A 22864-nucleotide genomic window follows, 5' to 3' on the forward strand; every position below is an offset into this window, starting at 1 on the left:
TTTGTCCGTATGTTTTCATTAACTCCATCCACGTCCTTTGAGCCTTTCACACTCTCTAGTTAGTGGGATATTGTGGTAGTGGCAAAATGAATTAGAAAAAGAAAGTTTAAAAGTGAAATGACATGTCCTTTATGTTTGATGAAGGTGTTCTTTTGACTTGTTTTGACTGTCATTAATAATCCTTCATGTTTAGAAGCCAGGGTTATTTGCTCTTTATAACTCTCTGCAATGTTTTTGTCAATCGTTTATTATTAAGACTTCCCTCCAGCAAACACCTTGGTACAGTGAAAGCTGTACCCTAAACTCAGGTTAACCATTCTTCTATTGTAATTAACAATATTAGCACAAGTTAAGAGCCTGGGCGTTATTCTTGACAGTACTCTCTCTTTTTCTTCCCATATAAGTAGCATTTCTTGGACTGCCTTCTTCCATCTCCGAAACATTTCTAGATTTTGTCCTGTTTTTACGCAACACAGTACTGGAGTATTGGTTAATGCCCGAGTCACCTCACGTATAGATTACTGTAATGCTATTCTATCTGGCATCCCACAAAAATATATCGCTTACAACTTCTGTTGCTAGGATAATAACCTGCTGTTCTAAATCCACTGAACATATTACACCTACTCTCTCTCTGCTTTACTGGCTCCCTGTTAACTACAGAACACAATGCAAAATACCGCTCTGAACATTTAAAGCTCTCCACAACCTCACCGATCTCCTCCAGACTGGCACTCCTCTCGCTCACTCAGATCCTCATCTGCAGCTCTATTTTCTGTACCCCACGTCAGACTCTGTGCTATGGGAGCTCGGGCGTCTCTCCTGGTGCTCCTGAACTCGGGAATTTTCTTCCCTCTCATATTCGTCAGCTCGATTCAATAACACAGTTTAAAACTGCCCTCAAAACTTATCTTTTTAAGCTGGCATACCAATTGTGAATTCTACACTGTTACTGCCTGTTATCTCTGTTTGTTTGCTACTTATTGCTTTGTGATTTATCATTCTCTTGTTTTTATTTTACTAATGTTGTTTAATTTTATTGTAAGGTGACCTTGTGTGCTAAGAAAGGCACCTATTAAATAAAATGTATTATTATTATTATTATTATTAAAGCTAAAACAACACGTCACCTGAACAGTTTTTTTTACATGTGCAGTTATTCTGACTAATCAGGTCTGAACTTCTACACGGTTATCTACAGTATGTATACCTGCACACTAGACTGCCTGGACATTGTATTCCTACTTTAGCTCTTTAATTTTTGTATTGCCCTTGTATGCATATTTTATAATTTTATATTTTGTCTTTTTATTTTTATTGTTTGCATTTTGTATTGTCCTTGTGTGTTGTGCCAATGCTATCAGGACAAATTCATAGTACACTTTAGTGCACCTGCCCAGTAAAGTGAATTCTGGTTCTGAACTGTCTAAGACGGGTTGAAATCTAAGTACAGGGGGTCCTCGAGTTGCAACGTCTCGACATACAACGTTTCAAGTTTGCAACGCTTACTCCCATAAAACTTAAAAAAAAATTTAGACGTGAATTGGAATAATGGTAAGGATTTTCTTAACACTCATTTTTTCTTTTACTATAGTACAGCGTACAGTACAGCATATTTATGTCCTTTTCCTTTTTCTGTGGGTTAGTTGTGTTTTTATGTTCTAGATTATGATTTTGCTAATAGGTTAGGATAGGTAAGTGACTTAGGCTAGGATGTGTTTCGACTTACACCAAAATTCGGGTTACATCACTGTTGTAGGAACGGAACTGTGTCGTAACGCGAGGACCCCCTGTAATCAATGTAGACCTCACATTTTTTATTTAATACATGGGTTGACCATTTGGTCTGGTATAATAATATGCGCCCAATCCATTTCCTTCACCTCAGACATTTCCTCTTTTGATAGAGCCGCCCGTTTTCATTGCTTCCTCTTGGCGTTGCTTGTCGAACTGACTACTCTCATAGTCAAAAGTGTTTTGCAGGGAAAGTGTGACAGTGGTTGCTACCAGCCAGGTTTAGCGACTCAACCCTAGTCTTGTTGGGTGTTAATAGTGATGTAATCAAGTGACTGACACCTAACAAGAAAATGTCAACAAAATGACCAAAATGTATTTCTGTAAAACAAATATGTTGAAATCAAGGAAAAGCAAAAGAGAAGTGGCAGTAATTGTGGGCAGATCATGACAACAGCAGTAATATTTCCCTGTTGTTTTTGCAGAAGCCCATGTCAGGGAGGAGAGAGCGGGTGCAGGTTGCTGTGGAGGAGAGTTCCAGTGGAAGCAGCAGCTCTCCTAGCCCTGGTGACACGCTGCCGTGGAACCTTGCCAAGCACCAAAGGACCAAGCGTTCAAAATCTGCATCGGGAAATGGAACTGTTTTGGATCCAGCTGAGAGGGCCGTCATTCGCATTGCAGGTAAGAAAATCCAGCGTGGTGCTCCTTATAGGTATATCGTCTTTGTCTTTCAAAGATTTGGAGAAACTTGTGCATTTTAAAGTGTACTTTTGCAGAATTCTAATAGAATTTTACTTCTTTGTTCAAGCAGTGCAATGTGATTATTTTGTTCAGAGAATTAGTTCTTCACCTGGATTTTTGTATCTCAATCAATCAATCAATCAACATTTATTTATATAGCACATATTCATACAAAAAAATGTAGCTCAAAGTGCTTTACAAAATGAATAGAAAAATAGAAGACACAATAAAAATAAACATAAGTCAACATTAATTAACATAGAATAAGTAAGGTCCGATGGCCAGGGTGGACAGAAAAAACAAAAAAAACTCCAAAAGCTGGAGAAAAAAATAAAATCTGTAGGGGTTCCAGACCACGAGACCACCCAGTCCCCTCTGGGCAATCTACCTAACATAAGTCAAACAGTCCTCTTTGTATTTAGGGTTTTCATGGAAGGACCTGATGATGATGGTCACGTAGACTTCTGGCTTTCAGTCCATCAATGTTGGTGCATCATGATGCTTTGAGTAGGTGGTGGTGGCGCAGGCCGCCACCACAAAGAAACCGGAAAAAGAAACAGAAGAGAGAGTAGGGGTCAGTATGGATTTTAGAGCCACCATGAATAGTTATTATGATGAATTGAACATACAGAGTATCAGGATTAAGTTAAAGTGAAGTTATGAGAAGGCCATGTTAAAGTAATGTGTTTTCAGCAGTGTTTTAAACTGCTCTACTGTATCAGCCTGGCGAATTCCTATTGGCAGGCTATTCCAGATTTTAGGTGCATAACAGCAGAAGGCCGCCTCACCACTTCTTTTAAGTTTAGCTTTTGGAATTATAAGGAGACACTCATTTGAAGATCTAAGGTTACGATTTGGAATATAACGTGTCAGGCATTCCGATATATAAGATGGAGCGAAATTATTTAAGGCTTTATAAACCATAAGCAGTATTTTAAAGTCAATCCTGAATGACACAGGCAACCAGTGTAGTGACATCAAAACTGGAGAAATGTGTTCGGATTTTCTTTTCCCAGTTAGGATTCTAGCAGCTGCATTCTGCACTCGTTGCAAGTGATTTATGTCTTTTTTGGGTAGTCCTGAGAGGAGTGCGTTACAGTAATCTAGTCTACTGAAAACAAAAGCGTGAATTAATTTCTCAGCATCTTTCAATGATATAAGAGGTCTAACTTTTGCTGTGTTTCTTAAGTGAAAAAAGTTTTTACTTCCATCTTAACTGTTAATCCTAGTGCATCAAGTTTATTTCTGACTAGCAAAATACCAGCCATGGCGAGAAGTAGTGTGTTAAAGAAGTAATGAAAAGAAAAGGAAACATTTTAATAATAACGTAACATGATTGACATTGTCATGAGTGTTGCTGTCATATATATGCCTGCCTAAATAAGTCACCCTCGCTTTGCTCTTACTTTTTACCGTTCATTTAATCATGGCTAGTGGCGGAAAAATTATAAAATGGAAGGAGGATGGCTTTACCAAAACAATTATTGATGGCGAATCGATTATTCATAAAGCTTGAATTGGTGATCTGTTTTTCTGTGTTAACCTCATATTTTTCATACTTCTTCTCAAACTAAGGTGGTGCGAGGGTAAAATGAATCGGGATGCGCTAATCAATGTAATCCGTGTACCAGGAAATCATGCATTGACAAAAGCTCCCTTTGCTTGTAATGCAAAGTGTGATTAAATGCATTATTTTTAACGCGTTATGGAGCACATGCATCAAGCTTCGGCTGTGCTTGTGCTAAGAAAAGGAAAGATTTTAAAAATAACGTAACACGATTGTCAATGTGACCTTTTGTAAGTAGTGCCTGGAGGATTCAGTGTGTAGAAACTCTATAGAGACAGCGTGTGTATTAACTTGTGGATTTTTCTGTGAGTATTTGGTGGCAGTCTGAGGAATTTGCTTCAGAAGACAGCGTTAGCATGAGCTCAGCTCAGATCAAAATGAGGTGGGAGGGAGATGATGACGTGACTCCCCACCCGCTTTAACTGTCAATCCCCACAAACACAGTCTCTCGAATTTGCATAAGCACACCCCTTCACCTACAATTTTAACTTAGTTACAAAGTGATCAAAACTCGTTTATATCCTCGCCCTCTCATTAAACTTGTATCCCGCATTACCTGTGGGCATGTGAAGCCAGGGTAGCCTGTCTATGAACTTAATTTAAAGTTTAGGTTTACATCGTGCTTTCTTTCCGAGCTGGCAACACTCATGAATATATGGTAGTATATGTCACTCGCTCGCTTCTTATTGTTTCGCTGCCTTCTCAATTATATAATGCATGTTTTCTTGAGCGCTTTTCTGAGGTCTTCCTGGTTTTCTATGTACTGCGTGATTACGTGGGAGGCGTGATGATGTCACACGAAACTCCCCCACGGCGTTGAAGCTCATCTCCATTACAGTAAATGGAGAAAACTGCTTCCAGTTATGACCATTACGCGTAGAATTTCGATATAAAACCTGCCCAACTTTTGTAAGGAAGCTGTAAGGAATGAACCTGCCAAATTTCAGCCTTCCACCCACACGGGAAGTTGGAGAATTAGTGATGAGTCAGTGAGTGAGTGAGTGAGTCAGTGAGGGCTTTGCCTTTTATTAGTATAGATAACCTCATTGAATATTTTATTGCCAATTACTAAGATTTCAGTTTTCTCTTTATTTAGTTTGAGAAAATTACTATTCATCCATTCAGAAATACCAGTAAGACATTGTGTTAGTGAATCGAGAGAGTCGGGTCATCAGGTGCTATTGATAAGTACAGCTGAGTGTCATCAGCATAGCTGTGGTAGCTCACGTTGTAACCTTAGATAATCTGACCTAACGGAAGCATATAGATTGAGAAGAGCAGCGGACCCAGGATAGAGCCTTGTGGAACACCATATCGGATATCATGTGTCTTTGAGATGTGATTACCACAACTCACAAAGAATTTTCTACCTGCCAGGTAGGATTCAAACCAATTTAAGACACTGCCAGAGAGGCCCACCCATTGACTAAGGCGATTTCTAAGAATATTGTGATCAATGGTATCAAATGCAGCACTCAGATCTAAGAGGATGAGAACAGATAAATGGCCTCTGTCTGCATTTACCCAAGTCATTTACTACTTTAACAAGTGCAGTTTCTGTACTGTGATTTGTTCTGAAACCTGACTGAAATTTATCAAGAATAGCATGTTTATTGAGGTGGTCATTTAATTGCAAAATGACTGCCTTCTCTAGAATTTTATTTAAGAAGGGCAGGTTGGAGATGGGTCTAAAATTTTCAAAGGCAGAGGGGTCAAGATTATTTTTCTTGAGCAGGGGTTTAACTTCAGCAGTCTTAAGACAGTCTGGGAAGACCCCCGATATCTGTGTGGTAGACTCTCCTAATGTGAGTCCAAGGCTCTTGCTGTCAGCTCTACTTACATAATCAGCTTGGTTTGCCTCTCATTTGTGGAATTAGGAAGGTATGCAAGTTATACTTTTATACAATTTCCAAATTTTCCATTTTTACCAGTGTCATTTGCAACAGAGAAAAGACAATTCTGTGATGCCGGCCTTATAGTCAGAGTTTTAAAGATAAAGCCATATCTGAAACTGGCAAATAAAACAATAAGGTTTAAATGGGCAAAAGAAAACAGATATTGTACATAAGATGACTGGAAAAGTGCATGTTTTTTCTCTTTTTTCTCTTCTGTGGTGGCATTTTGTGCCATCATCACCTGACAAAAGCAGCGTGCAGCCACCTGTGATGCTGGAATGAAGGTAGGTACCCCAGCTGTCGACGAGACTGACAGTTTTGAATCCTCTGGGATGAAACAATGAGTAACTACTTAAGAACATCATTGTTAGGTAGAATACCCAGTGGGGGCTTGGTGGTCTTTTGGCCTAGGACCCCTGCAGATTTTTATTTTTTCTTCAGCTTAACTGGAGATTTTATTTTGTTTTTCTTTTATCCTCCTGGCCATCTTAACTCATCACTAGACTCCTCTTTAGAGACTTGTGCTATGATATTATATATGAGGACGCTTTTTGTTTCATAAAATTGTATGGATTTATTTATTGTGACAGATAGAGGGTGCTATCGTTCTCTTGAACCCTCAGAAAATACGTCAGACACCAGGTAAAAGTCCAATAATTTGACTTTTTATTAATACACAGTGCACAAAGCAGCCTCCTCTCCACAATACTCATTAAACAATACTCAATAATCACAATCCTCCACTCCCAGACGCGTTGCTACCCTTCCACCCAGCTCAGCTCAACATCTGGGATTTCCCATCGTCCTTTTATATTGCCTGACCCAGAAGTGTTTCCAATCCGTCTGTCCATGTGACTTCCTATCACTTCTGGGTCAGATAAAAAGTCCTCTTCTTCATCCCGGAAGTACGTCATTTCCCCTGTCGCTTTGCCTAAGACGTACTTCCGGGTTATAGGGCACATATGACTCTCTGGGCCTCCCTGCTGCGTCCTCTCTTGGCCCCTGTGGTATCCAGCAGGGCTGTAAAGGAAAACTCCACTGTCCATGATTCACTGCTGGTATTCGGGGCACCTCCATGCTGCAGGGAGAGCTCCACCTGGTGGCCTGGGGGTATCGGCAGGATGACAAGCCGGCCATAGTCCACATTATTTACTTTCCTTTGTTATTTATTTGTTAATATTCTTTACTAATTTTAGTTGTTTTTTACTTTTCTTATACCTATCTCTTTAACACATTTTAAAACACTTTGAGTGTGTTATAGAAATAAATGCTGCTGTTGTTATTGTCATCATCCTGGAGTCATCTTTTCACTGCTGCAGATGGCACTGGTATTTAGAGTGTATAATGCATTTAAGAAAGAAGTCAGATGAGGACCTGCATGGTGTTTATTTCTCACACTACATACACTTAATTCCTTATTCCCATCTGGGTTTTCCTGTTCTTTTTCTGTACTGGTCAGATCCATTTTTCCCCTCCTCTATTAAGACAGTAATAGCCATCTTTGTATGAAATCTGCTGTTTTGTTGGCAATCTGTCACATTCTGCAAAAAAAACCCAATATACTTATATAGTTCTTGAGAACGCTGTTTCATTTTGGCCATTTTTTAAATGCAAGTACCTTACAACCCTAGTGAGCAGAATTGCATTTCAGAGGTGCTAAATTTAATTACATAGGTTTCTCTAATAATTAATTATCATGTAAGCATGACGAGTTAAGTGTAAGCTAAGGGAGTTGACCATTAGGACACTGAAGGAATGGCTGCTGAATATGAGGCTTTGCAGTCATGTGAAAACAAATAAAAATCATTCAAGCAGTAATGTCTCGGCTGTATTTTTAAATCAGTTTAATGGTATTTTTAATTAAAAAGGGTCTCGCTTTCTATCAAAAACACAAACATCTTTGGTGGCGTCCAGACTTTTGACTAGTATATACAGAGTGTATATGTAGCACCTGGCATGGCACAGGTATATTTGTAGAATGTGTTAATGAAAAAAAGCAAAGGTTTGTGTTTATTTAAATAGTGACTGTCCCAGCTATCATCCACATTGCCTCTCGTATTAATGTCTCCACTCCTATGAGTCGAGAATTTGTTCTTGTTGGGTCTGACTGGATTCCAGAACTGCAATAATTCCTGGCTGGTTTATAACGGTGAACGCTGTCATGTCTGATCCATCCTGTTAGTTCAAGGTGGACAGTTCATAGTGCTTAAATTATGAAGGAAAGCTGACAGAGTTGGAGTCAAACAACAACCCTTTGATTCTCCTTTGTGTTGAGCTGCAATTGCGCTCTCGATCAAGAACCCCCTGTAAAAGCATACAGTACTACTTTTTATATTATAGTAAATAGAAGATGCATGCAGTGTTGGCCAGGTAAGTAATGTTAAGGTTCTCCAGCTGCACAGTAGCACAGAGGAATGACCTCCACAGGGTCATTAAGGTCGCCCAGCGAATAGTCGGCTGTCCTCTTTCCTCACTAGAAGAACTACATAGTTCCTGTTGTCTCAGAAACTTCAAAAAAATTCTTCGGGACCCATCACACCCAGGACATGCATTGTTTGAATGCCTGCCTTCAGGCAGACATTTCAGATCCATAAAGACTAAGACAGATTGACTGAGAAACAGTTTCTGTCCTTCAGCCATCACCATGCTGAATGCTGCTAAGTGGTCAATCTGACCGAGTGCACCTTCATGTTTACAATACAGCTCTAAGTTAACATTGGATAAGGGACAAGTGTAATATAACGCATTGTGAACGATAGGGGGCGCTCTCGCTCCCTTGAACCCCTGTCCACGACTCCAGACACCAGGTAAAAGTCCTCAAGTTGACTTTATTTTGTCGCCACAGTGCACAAAGCACACTCTCCACCACAATTCTCATTAAACTCACAATAATAAACAATCCTCCAGCTCCCAGACGCGTTGCCACCCTTCCACCCAGCTCAACTCGCCGTCTGGGAGCTCCCACAGTCCTTTTATACCTCCTGACCCGGAAGTGTTCTCAATCCCCAGTCCATGTGATCCTCAATCACTTCCGGGTCAGGTAAAAGCTCTTTTCTTCAACCCGGAAGTCCGTCGCTCTTCCTGTGACGAACCTCCGGGTCACAGGGCACGAAGAAGCCCTCGGTCCTCCCTGCAGCTCCCTCCCGTGGCCCCCAAGGCATCAAGCAGGGATTTGCATAAAAACTCCAATGTCCATGATGCCCTGCTGGTCTTCTGGGGACCTCCACGCTGCAAGGAGGGCTCCACCTGGCGGCTTGGGGGTATTGGCCGGGATAAATGGCCGGTCATCCATCACAGCATGTATGAGTGGAAAACATTGTTCTGCTGTTGTGGACTATTTTGGTACTTATTTTATTCCCTTTTTTATTTTAGTTTTAACTTGAGTAATTGTGTTTTGTTTTGTTTTTATTTTATTTTTCTGCACTGTCTCATTCCTACAATGACAATAAAGATTTTGATTTGATTTGAATCCTTGCTGTCAGCCAAGAAATGGCACTGGCGTGCTAACTGTAGCACACGAGTTTAAAAAACCACAAAAAAATGACACTATGATCACCCAGGGTCAAAATTTGGGGTTTTAAAGTAGTCTTTCTTGTTCGTATGATCCCACAGAGCAACTATGCAAAATTTAGTTCAGATTTGTCAAAGGGTGTAGGACTGTATCGGTAACGTACAGCCCGATATTCTATTTTATACCTACTGTAGAGATGTAGCTGACCTTAGAGATGCGGCAGGAACATTCAAAATCCCTGCTGATGGTTTAGGAGCCCCAGTTGAAAACCGGTCATGGGGAGCTGTGAGGCAGCAGCGCTACCAATCATGGCACTCTAGAAACAGACTCTTTTTTAACAATAGTGATTTTAACAGTGAACATAATCCATCCATCCATTATCCAACTTGCTATATCCTAACTACAGGGTCACGAGGATCTGCTGGAGCCAACCCCAGCCAACACAGGGCACAAGGCAGGAAACAAACCCCGGGCAGGGCGCCAGCCTACCGCAGGGCACACACACACACACTAAGCACACACTAGGGACAATTTAGAATCACCAGTCCACCTAACCTGCATGTCTTTGGACTGTGGGAGGAAACTGGAGCACCCGGGGGAAACCCACGCTGACATGCAAACTCAAAGCAGAGAGGACCCAGGAAGCGAACCTGGGTCTCCTAACTGTGAGGCAGCAGTGCTACCCACTGCGCCACCGTGCCACCCATGAACATAATTCATTGTATATTTTTTTTTCCATATCATGAAACCTTACAGGATGGATGAACATTTAGAAGCTGTATATACAGTGCAGGCTCCTGTAAAAATGTAACTTTTAAGCATTTCTGTGTGTATGGAATTAGAACAGAAGTACAGCGACAGCCCATAAGAAGTGCCAAGTATTACAAGTGTGTTCAATGTGTAGCCTTTTGATCAGATATTATTTTTTTCTTAGTAACATTGTTCATTGCCCTGCGGTGGGCTGGCACCCTGCCCAGGGATTTGTTCCTGCCTTGCGCCCTGTGTTGGCAGGGATTGGCTCCAGCAGACCCCCGTGACCCTGTGTTAGGATATAGCGGGTTGGATAATGACTGACTGACTGAGATTGTTCATCTGTTTGTGAGTGTTCTCAAATACATTGTTTTCCACAGCTAAGTAAATGTTCACAATTCCATTCTTGTCAATTTTTAACAATGGCATTTACAGTATATGCAGCTGAATCTTTCATTGACAATGTGAAATTTACTTTCCTAAGTCAAATGCAGGTAATAAATCTTTATTTAGAAGTACAGTAATACTGCACACACTGTGTGCTGCTCCCTCACCGCTCTAGTATTTAGTGTTGATTAATAGTCTGAGCACTAACATTAGGAAAATTTAGACTAAAACAGGCCATTCAGCTCAACAGAGCTTGCCAGTCTTATCCGCTTAATTCTTCCAAAATAATAAGAAGTCAAGTTTTGAAGGTCCCTAAAGTCCTACTGTCTACCACACTACTTGGATACTTATTCCATGTGTCCCTCTGTATGAAGAAAATCTTCCAAATGTTTATGCAGAATTTACTTTTAACAAGTTTCCAGCAGTGTCCTCATGTTCTTAAAGAACTCATTTGAAAGTAACAGTCATGATCCATTGGACTAAGTTCTTTCATAATTCTGAACTAACTGTTCAATCATGTCACTTCTTAATTTTGCTTTCCTTGAACTGAAAAGGCTCAGCTCTTTTAATCTTTCCTCATCCCTTATAGTCCTGGAATCCATTTAGTTGCTCTTCTCACTGTTGTGTGGAGTTTGCATGTTCTTAACATGTCTGCCTGTGGTTTCCTCCAGTTACTTAAGGGTGGTTGGTTCCTGCCTTGCTCCCTCTAGCACCTGTATTGCTTATGTGAAAAGGCGAACTACATAAAATAGGCCTTGTAAGGGTCTGGCTAGTACCTCTGTTTTTTTGTCTTTGACCTCTCCTGTTCTTCTCAGCTAAGGCCATTTCACATTATTATGACTTTTTGAGTGATTTCCAGCCATAGCCTTCATTTATACAATCTTAGCGAGTCAGAGGCGGTCGGTGGTGTGCTCCTGTGAGGACAATTGTCTAATGCAGGGGTGTCAAACTCCAGTCCTGGAGGGCCGCAGTGGCTGCAGGTTTTCATTCTAACCGTCTTCTTAATTAGTGACCAGTTTACACTGCTAATTAACTTATTTTCCCTTCATTTTAATAGCCAGGATAATAATTTACAGGATTTAGTCCTTTGAATTATTTCCTTACCATCGTGCACTTTAATAAAGCAACAGTTGGTTTCCCATGCTAGTTACTGAATGCCTCTGTTCTTTTCTCCTGTTGAGGCTTTGTGACCTGGCATTGCACTGCCTCTTTGCCCGACTACCTCAGAGCATGGCTGGCTCATCTGGGAAGCAAGGCCTGAATGGGTGGGCTGATAAAACAGTCTGGTGATATGCACCTGACAGATTTGATAATGCAAGAACGGAACTTGTTTCTCTCTTCATGTATTAAATTATTCCAAATTTAAACTTGTATCTGAAATGTATGGAATTCCTCCTGTGCTGCTTTGTTTTTCCACTGACTACCGAATTTAATGGCAAGTACAGATTTTATGGCTTAAAAACAAAGCCAAATAGCTGGTGGTTGGATTACTTTGAACTGATTCATAAAAGCTTGTGCTAAAGAAGCGAGAATTATGGAAACATGGACAAAGTACTGTAGACAACATGTGCAAATGATTTAAGCTGGCTTATTCATTAAAGCAGAAATGTTTAAGAGCGTTTGAAAATGAGGAGACATTGTAAGGATGTGTTTGGTTTGCCATCCGTGTAAAATCTGATTTTTTTTTAATTTTTGCCACCTTAATAATTTTTTTCCACCTTTTTCTGTTGGCCATTTTGCTTCTATCGGCAGTTTATCATGGGTCCATTTGTACACTGGGAAAGTTAGCTGTCTCTCCACAATTGCACATATTTTTTCAGTCATTTATTATGCAGACTTCCATTTTTTATAACCAGTTTTCTTTAAATTAACAATGCACACCATGGTCATATTGCACTTTTACAAAGTGCTCAGTGTAAATTTAGTTTTTGGGGTTGTTACCTCGCACTCTACCCATTTAAAACATGTCTGAGTCATACTGGTCATGGACTCTGACATTTACTGGTACTGAACAAGTACTGAAAACCCCAATGTTTAAAATGCTGGTATGGTTACCAGCATTTCTTTAATTTCAGTACCTGAAGTAAAAGGTAGTTGTTTAGCACCTCGTGCTCAATTTTTTATTCGCAGATTTGCAAGCCCGAAACACCCTGCATTCTTTGAATGTGTATGGCAATTTAAACATGTTGGGGGCTCTGTGGGGGTCCCCGCACCAATCACCAATTCCTTGTATTGTGTGACGGACAGCCGGATCCCATGCCCGGCCGGGACGCCTCTGCCGCATACGTCCCGGGGGAGCCATTGTGGACATTGCAATACCTTCCCCGGGGCGCTTGGGGGCAGTCTCCCTGGCAGTGGATTCCTCCTCAATCTCCCCTGTGGCTCCATGGGACATGGAGTCCACCACAGCAGCCTGGTTGGGAGATGGGGTGGCCGCTAGGGGGTGCTGCAGAGATCCAGCCACCACACTGGACGGTTGATCAGCCCCACCCAGAGGTGCAATTAAGACCAGCTGGTCAGGCACCTGGATCACTTCCGGGTGGGGTATAAAAGGGCCTGCCTCCCAGCAATCGAGGCCAGAATCGGGAGGAAGAGGACGAGGTTGCCTGGGAGGAGTGGTGGAGCAGGAAAGTGTTGGTTTGGTGGTAACTGTGTGTTTTGTGCTTGGACTGTGTTTGGGCCGGTGGGACACGGGGAAGACGTGTGCCCACGGCTGAAGAGCAACAAAAATAAAGGAGCCTTTGAGTGAGAACACGTGCCTCTGCGTATTCTGTGCCGGGTCGGGCGCTATATAGCGCCTTGTTTACAATTGATTTGCGAAGTGTTGAGAATGCAGAGAGGTGCACAATTGTGCAGTGGAGCACAATAGTCTTTACTGAGATGGTACCGTTTAAGTACCACTACTGAGGTCCGAAAGCTGGTGTTGATACTGAAGTCAGTTTTACTACTGGTCCAACACTAATTCACTTCTGTACACTTCAACTTGTTGTAGATATAATTGTAAACAAATAAACGTTCCATTTTGCCCATCAGTCTTCACTCAACAACTCCTAATAACAAGGTGAAAGCATATTTTCAGAAAAGTTTGCAAATTAAAAAACAAATTGAAATCTCTCTTTCATGTAAGTATTCAGATCCTTAATTCAATACTTTGTAGAAGACCCATTGGCAGCACTTCCAGCTTCGAATCTTCTTGGGTAAGTCTCTCTAAGCTTTGTACACCTGGATTTAGGCAGTTTATTCCATTCTTCCTGGCAGATCCTTTCAAGTTCCATTAGGTTAGATGGGAAACATCTATCAGCGGTCATCTTCAGGTCTCCACAGATGTTCTGTGGGATTTAAGTCTAGGCTTTGGCTGGACAACTCAAGGAAACTCAAAGATTTGTCCTAAAGCCACTCCAGTGTTGTCTTGGCTGTATGCCATTATCGTGGTGAAAGGTGAATTGCCACACCAGACCAAGGTTGTATGCACTCTGGAGCAGGTTTTCATTGAGGACCTGTCTATGTTTGACTGCATTCGTGCTATCCTCAAATCTGTCCAGTCTCCCTCTGCCTGTCGCTGAGCACCACTCCCATAGCATGATGCTACCACCACCATGCTTCACTGTAAGGATGGTATTGGGCAGGTGATGAGCAGTGCTTGGTATTTGTGAGACATAGTGCTTGGAGTTCTGCCCAGAGTGTTTAATTTTTATCAGATAAGCCCAAAGAATCTTTTTCCTCATGCTCTCAGGGTCCTTTTAATACTCTTTGACAAACTCCAACTACAATTTAGCCATTCTGCTATAAACACCTAATTGATGAAGTGCTGCTGAGATAGCTGACCTTCAGAAAGGTTCTTCTTTCTTAACAGATGACTTCTGAAGCAGGACCCTTCTTGTCCGGGTACTCAGTTTGGCAACACTCCTGGCACTAGGAAGAGTTCTGGTTGTTCCAAACTTCTTTCATTTCACAATTATTGAGGCCACCATGCTGCTGGGAACATTGAAAACTTTAGAAGTGGTTTTATCCCCTTGCTGTGATCTATGTTTCAGCTCAATTTGCTTGTGTAGGTCTACTGAGAACTCCTTGGACTTCACGGCTTGGTTAGATAGTTGCTAAAGGCACTATATTAGATAGATAGATGAATGGATATGAAAAGCACTTCAATAGATAGATAGATGTGAAAGGCAGTGTATTAAATAGATGGATAGATAGGCAGAATGAACTTTTTGTCCCTTGGGTGAAATGTGGGTTTTTACAGAAGCTCTTTGAATAAATAAATACACACACACACTATGGTCTGAGCACATACCAGAATTACTGAAAAAGAAGAAAAATTGTAAATTGTTAAAGTCACAGTGAGGAATTATACAGACGTATTGCTGTTGATATAAGTACCCCCCCTTAGAGTTTCTTGACACATTTCTGTTGAATAATTGGTTGGCTGAAAGTCCTCGGCGTTAGTGTGTGTGACAGATAGGGGATGCTGTCGTCCCCTTGAACCCTCAAATCAGACGCCAGACACCAGATGTTGTGTTGTGTTGTCCAAATAGTTTTTGTTATTTGAACTATACAATGCACAAAGCACCCTCCACTCCACAATACTCATACAATAATCCACAATAATAATCAATAAATCCTCCACTCTCCCAGACGTGTTGCCACCCTTCCTCCCAGCTCAGCTCGTCCGTCTGGGATTTCCCAGAGTCCTTTATAGTCCTTGGCCCGGAAGTGCTTCTGAACCCTCAGTCCATGTGACTTCCCAGCACTTCTGGATCAGATGAAAAGCTCTTCTTTTTCATCCCGGAAGTACGTCATTTCCTCTGTCCCTGTGACCAGGACGTACTTCCGGGTTATGCGGCACATAAAAGTGTCTGAGCCTCTCTGCAGTGTCCCCTTGCGGCCCCCATGGTTTTAGGCAGGGCTGTGAAGGAAAACTCCAATATCCATGATGCCCTACTGGAATTCGGGGCACCTCCACGTTGCCAGAAGGGCTCCATCTAGCGGCGTTGGGGGTATTGGCTGGGATGAACAGCCGGCCATATGTCATGTGTCAGAGAGAGGATGTGCAGCATTGTTCATAATGGCACTCCTTTGGTACAATCTCCAGAGTGTGTTCTATAACTGAGCCCTTCCTTTTCTTTAATTAGCTAGTTGATTTGGTGGGCCTCTCTTGAAGTGATGTTTCCAGCCCAGCACACCACTGCATAGAAAACTGCACTGGGTGTCATGTTCAGTGTGAATTGTGACAGTATACTTTGTACAGTATACAAAGATGTGTGCCTTTTTAAATGATGTCCAGTCAGTTACTGTATATTTGTCACAGTTGGTCTCCAAGTTCTAGAAACATCTCAAAGAGAATTAAGGCAAACGAGATGAACCTGACCACAATTTGGAGTTTTAGAGCAAAGGGTCTTAATACTGTTATCAATGATAGATTTTTTTTTTTTGATGTTTAATAAATTTGCAAACATTTATGAGTACATTTTCACTTTGTAATTATAGGTTGTTGAGTGCAGATAGATGGGAAAAAGTGCCAAATGTATTCATTTAAAATCAAACTTACAACACAACAAAGAATGGAGAAAGGAAAGGGGTCTGAATAATGTGGAGTCCACTGCACAAATCTGTACCAATAGAGCTCTGGTCCAAGGCCTCAATGAGATAAATACAGCTTTCTCCTGTGGATTCCATATTTGTGCTGCATTATGTAACCTCACAACTGGTGACTTTTGTTAACCCACTCTACTGTCCTAATTTTAAAATACAGATCCTACTCTTCATTTTTTTTCTAAAATACATTACAGTTAGAAAAATGCCAATCTTGGGAGTCCTGTCCTCACTAACGTTCTTTACCTGCTGTATCTTTTTAAAGGAAATGTCCACTTGTGAGGTTGCTGTGAATGATCATTCCATGGCCTTTTGTTTATTGATTTTTATGATGCCCATTTTTCTTGAGTGACTTTTCTTTAGTTGACAGCTTTGCAGCAGCGATCAGTGTCTATTCCCTTGGCTGTCAGCATTTAAAGGGGAAAAAAGAAAAAGTCTTGGTTTGAGAAAACTGTCAATTTAGTGTCACCCACCCCATGTCCAATCATGAAAAGCCTGAACTTAGAATGTATTCATTTTATTTTGCGTTGACAGCTCATTTCTTCTGACCTGCATGACTATTATTTTAAAAATAGTCATTTGATAAAATATTAGTTGAGAGAGTATAAGAAGCAAAGAGGGCAGTCTATCAATGTGACGACATACTTTACAATTGAAGATGGTAAAAAAAGAAAACAAAGAGGAACAAATCAAAGACATAAAAATACATCCATAAAAATCACATTTACATACACTTTAAACAAAATACTAATTTAATAGAAAACGAAGAAGTAATAATGTATATATGGTGGATTCAGAAAGTATTTAGCCCCTTGAACTTTTTATAGTTTGCAGCCTTGGGGTAAAATTTATTTATTCCTTCATCAAGCAACAGTCAATGTCCCAGAATGACAAAGCCAAACCAGGATGTGATAAGAGGTTTGTGGCAAAGTGCAATTTTAAATAAGTAATTGTAAATGCTGGACCCTGCATGCCCCAAACGTATGCTGCCCCGAGGTTAATTGGTGTGCTTGGCTTACTGTGCATTCATGTGCAAATGTGAATCAGTCATTCAGGTGTTTTATTCACACCTCAGAGCGGGTGGAGGACCCATTTGGGGTGTTAAACTGGACCTGCATAGCAGAGTGAGGAGAATGGAATGAGACCAAAAAAAAAAAAGACATCCGAAAGGACAGCTAAGGGTTAGGGAACGGTCAGTAGTAAACCAGACTGCAACAGCAGCATTCAGTTAATGAGCCTTCCTGGAATCCAGGTAGCTCCATGCTGGCATATGGGATGATGGAAGTCTGGCAAAATGCGCATAGCAGAGGATGCCAGTTAAGGCATCAGTAGTTTTAACTGTTGGTGTCTCTGACAGTTGGAAAAAACCTGATGAGGGGATGTGTGGTGAAGGACGCACTGGGGTGGCTAAGGAGGAACTTACTGCTGATTTGGTTTTACCTGGAACTGAGCGACTGTTTTATCAGGATTTTAGAATGGTTGTTTCTATCCCCCACAAGTTACTCTGGATTGCATGGATTATTTATTGATGCACAGCACTTTTCAGATACTGTTTTGTGATTGTTTTAAATGAAAGCACTGATTCACATTGAACCAACCCCCTTGCTGTGTCCTCGCTTTCCCAGCTCATTTCTGGGAACAGTATTGCAGGTCCCAGGTTTAACCTCCTTTGACGTTAGTCTTGAGTGTCACTTGGGCAACTGTATACCTGTAGATGTGTCTCATGTACAGTAAGACCCAAGGATTACTTGGGTAATGCCAAGCGTTACTCGGGCACCAGTATAGGTGTGTCTTGTGTAATCATCAGGCCAAGCGTTACCTGGGTAACGGTGTTGACTCATCTTCTCCAAGCCTCATAATGGCGTTTCATAAGAAATGCCTCTCCTCCGCAGTGATGCAGAGGTGAATATGTCTTTATGTAGTGAAATTGAAATGATCAGTGAAACTGAAAATGATTCTGGTGAATCCGAAAGTGTATTGTGCTGTTCATATTATTATTATTATTATTATTATTATTTGTATCATTTTAATACTTTCTACACTTCTGCCTATGTACTTTTAGTGTTTTGCACATTTTACAGTACAAAGATGAGAGTTAATAAAAAATGCCATTTTTATTGAAAAGCCAAAAAATGCAATGCTTTTTACCTTTTTTTTTTAATGTAATGCTGAGGAGGTTAAGAGGCTCCTTTAAGCAACCAGGGAGTTGACCCAGGCCATCACACAGAAATGTTTGCCAATTTGTTCAAAATAAAAAACTTAAATCCTATTGACACAAATTTCTAGATCCTTTGTTATAAATGTTAAAATCTGGCTCAGATGCATCCCATTCTATTGATTATCAGTGAGATTTTCCTATACCTTGTTTGGAGTTCAACTGTGGTCACTTCAGTAGATTGGACTGATTAGGAAAGACAAACACCTGTCTCTCGAAGGTCCCACAGCTGAGCATATTTTTGTTTTTCATGCACCTTTTTGATATCTCAGTTCATTTCTGTATTTTTTTTAGTTTCTGTACGTAAAGTGCTGATGTGTGCATATATAAATTGACTGTATTGTGATGAGTTTAAAGTTTTGACTTTTAATGATTGCTAGATGTAAATGACATAATCCCTATGAAATTGGCCACATTCGTGAACATAGGGTAAGCTTATTGACTTGCCAGCAATATAGTTCCAGTGGAGATGATAATTTGTGCATTTTTGCACATTTTATACAGGCTTTTAAGGTAAAGAGAATGTAAACTTTTACAATGAGATAAGATTCTTACATTTCATTAACCATAATAGAATATTGGACTGCAATGTGTTTGACACATCAGATTTTTTTACTTCTGCAATGTTCTGTTTGCTCTTTAGGAGCTAGTTATTTTTTTGTCATAATTTTCTTAAAATCATTTTATCAATTTTATTTTTTGACAGTTATTTTGAAATCCATTTTGTTTTGTATTGTCACAGGTACTTTTATTTTGCTTACCTTTGCTAGGCCGCTACCATTCATGTAATGCTATGATGCACGTTGTGATGTAATTTCCTTTTCCTATGTAAGACCCAACTTATAGCCTCCAGGTTTTAGGATAAATAAAATCAATGCATGGCTCAAGAATGAAAGTTTTACTTTGGCCATCTCATTTCTAAAATGTGTGACTTTTGCATTTTGGTTTTGATATTTGGCCTTTCTTAGTCCTGCTTAGTGACCTTTGACCTGTTTACAATAATTCTTTGCTTGGCCTTATGGGGCCTATTGTTTTTTCATTGTACATGTAACGCTGTTGTGATGTGAGATTTTGCATATAAGTTGATAAATATTTTGTTTATGTCTTTATTTGTAACTTAGGCAAAACTAAGTCAGTAGAGGGGATTTTACAACAGAGTTGGGGGAAGTGCTTGAAACAAATGTTTCCCTGCTGGAGTCTCTCATCCCCCACACAAAGCCAGGTTGCCAAGCTTTACCTCAAGAAATGGCTTTGGGAAGTTGGCAGGTGTGAAGATGTTCTATTCCCCCATTGGTCTCAAGTATGGCTGTTTGGAGCTGGCTTGAAGTATCACAACGCCCTGTTGGCTCTAGGGGTTGGACAGAGAATTTATAAATTTGTTCACTCCCTTACCCTCTTACCAAACTGATCCATGAACTGAAAGGACAACACAATGAAGAGCACAGCTCAGCAGCCATATTGAAACAGGCATGCGGGCTGATCTGAAGAAAGGTGACCACAAATGATGCCTTAACTAGAGACATTTTTAAGTAACTAACAAGTTTGTGTGCCGCCTGAAACTACACATTATCATTTAATAAGGTTGTATGTTTGCCAATATTCAAATGTACTTTGCATATTGTTATTATTTATGAATATTATCAATCATACGTTGTTTAAATTGTAACGTAACTCCTGCTTGTCTTTTACTACACCTAATTGCCTGAGGTTATAGATGTAGGAGGGAAGGTGGGGAGAAGTTATATACTATAATGCCTTATAAACAGTGGTAAATCTGTGAGATCTGAGGCATTTTGACAAAGGCTACATATTAATAATACAATTGGGGAAAGAAGAGCAATATATTACTATACCAAGACAAAACAATCCCTTAGAACCCATTTTTGAAAAACATGTTTCTTTTCATTGCTATGCAGATAATACACAATTATATCTTCCACTAAAACAGATCAAGTCAAATTCTCTTAGATCTTTATTGGAATGTCTGGAAGACATTAAAATATGGATGTCACAAAATTATCTTAGTTTAAATGACAAAAAAAAACCATGGATTGTGTCTTTTGGACCTTCTGATTTTAATTGTGCTTCTGCAAGTAATCTTGGCCCTTTGAAAACAAACTGTAAACCCTTTACAAAACATCGTGGTGTGATTTTTGCTAATGCCCTTAAGTTTGATAAACAGATTAACGCAATTGTTAAAGCCTGTTTTTGTCAGCTCAGGGTTTTAGCTAAAGTCAAGCCATTTCTTTCTGTATATGATTTTGAAAAATCAATTCATGAATTTGTGTCTTCTTGGCTTGACTTTTACAATTCGTTATACATTGGAGTTAATCAGTCATCTCTTGCTCGTCTACTGTTGGTACGGAACGCTGCTGTCAGGCTTCTAACAGGCACATGGACACAGAATCGCATCTCACCAATTTTAGCTTCTTTCCACTGGCTTCCTGTTTGCTGCAGGATTGAGTTTAAAATTTTACTGCTTGTTTTTAAGTCCCTGAATGGTTTAGCCCCCTTCAGTCTTACTGCTCTCTCTTACACCCTTATTCTCTTTCACGATCATGGAGGTCTTCTGACCAGAAGTTATTGGTTGTGTTGAGAGCTAGACTGAAGCTTAGAGGGGACTGAATGAGGAGTGGCATTGCACATATACTTTGTCAGCATGCCTGTGTCGATCAAACACAGGAAGCTCTGCAGTCTACTTTGACTTTACACTGTACGAAGATAAGTAAATAAATATAGGTGAACAACATTCGATGTGTCTTTTATATAAGTAACATATAAATGCTTTTCATATAAAGACCATCACAAAACATAATCACAAACGGAACTTTGCACGATACCTCTGTAAAGCCTGCTGTTTTGCTGAAGGACGTGCATGTGGCAGATTGACTAGCAGGATGATACCCAACCTCTTGCTGCATCCAAACGATGCCATCTTTCGCCTTTACGCTTGGTGCAGCTGTGCTGTTCTTATGTGTGATTTGACGTTCTCTTTCTCCGATGTAGAACCCTCATCCTCCTCTGAGTTCACCTCTATTATAGTACGCCTTTATTTGAAAACAGCAGTGTCAGCCTTCGGGGGGTGTGAATGTGACTGAGTAAAAAAAACTTTTACAAGTAGCATAAATTTACACTGACTGTTACAGACTCAAATCAAGCATAAGTTTTTATTCTATAATAGTTACAATAAATAGATAGATACTTTATTAATCCCCAAGAAGAAATTCACATACTCCAGCAGCAGCATACTGATAAAAAAAACCCACACTATTAAATTAAAGAGTGATAATAATGCAGGTATAACAGACAATAACTTTGTATAATGTTAACGTTTATCCCCCGGGTGGAACTGAAGAGTCGCATAGTGTGGGGTCTCCTCAGTCTGTCAGTAGAGCAGGACGGTGACAGCAGTCTGTTGTTGAAGCTGCTCCTCTGTCTGGAGATGATCCTGTTCAGTGGATGCAGTGGATTCTCAGTAGTCTGCTCAGCGCCTGTCGCTCTGCCATAGATGTCAAATTGTCCAGCTCCATGCCTACAATAGAGCTTGTCTTCCTCACCAGTTTGTCCAACTCACTAATCAAAATGGTAATTCTGGGAAGCGCCCGGAATTGAACCGGCAACCTCTTGATTGTGAGTCAGCAGTTCTTACCACTGTACCACCCAAACGGTCATGTCAGTGTCGTACCCTAACTTGATTTCTTTTTCTTTGGTTATATTCTTGAATAAAAGCGCACTTGTTTTGTTATACGTGTACCTTTTGTGAAAGCGCTTATTTGATATTTGGACTTCAGTCAAAAATTTTGTCATTAGTACAATAACATCAAAAAAGTTACTGATTTAGGTATATGTTCAACATTTCTTGCCTCGCATTTCCTGTCAACCTAAATTTACAAAGATTGTTGTAGACGCGGAACACACATGAAATCATGTGTTCCAAATAGCAATATATTATTTACCCTATACAACTCAAGGCACCTCACACCCAGATAAACAGAGTTGTGCTGGGGGAAGTTTTTGGACAAGTTGAGCTACGGTGGTTGGGGATGGGTTTGCAAGCTGCTTGCTGCATGTGCTGATCAACACATTTGCAAAATTAAAAACACAAGTATAGAAATCTTTTATTGGATCATATTACACTTGAGACAGCCTCTGCCTCCACTTCAAATCAATCTCTCTGGGCTCCTTTGATTGGTTCCATCACATAGCAATAATGGAGGGTCATTGATATGGTCCTGCGGGATGCTGTGGTTGATGTGGTGGAGAGTCTGAGCTTGGAGTATCTGGAGGATCCCTGGGGTGGGTTCACTAGGGGGGTCTTGGGCTGGGGGGCTGCTGCCCAACTCTGGTGGTGCTTGGGTTACTTCCGGGGGTGGGCTTCTGGTGGTTGTGTGTGGGGCCTTAGGGGGGTCTTGACCGTGGCTGCGGGTCGCTGCCTAGTGGCTGCAATGCCCCTGGGTTGGTCTGGGTGTGGG

General features: G+C 40.6%; 1 protein-coding gene across 1 annotated transcript in view; it reads left to right on the top strand.

Moving 5' to 3' along the window:
- LOC120515935 (microtubule-actin cross-linking factor 1-like) overlaps window positions 1-22864 on the top strand; it is a 174758-nt gene that overhangs the window by 109172 nt on the left and 42722 nt on the right. Inside the window, exon 3 of the mRNA XM_039737323.1 lies at window positions 2220-2415. Coding sequence (XP_039593257.1) covers window positions 2220-2415 — 196 coding nt within the window. The remainder of the gene's footprint in view (window positions 1-2219; window positions 2416-22864) is intronic.

Source organism: Polypterus senegalus, chromosome 15 (genome assembly GCF_016835505.1).
Source record: "Polypterus senegalus isolate Bchr_013 chromosome 15, ASM1683550v1, whole genome shotgun sequence".
Classification (NCBI taxonomy): Eukaryota; Metazoa; Chordata; class Cladistia; order Polypteriformes; family Polypteridae; genus Polypterus; species Polypterus senegalus.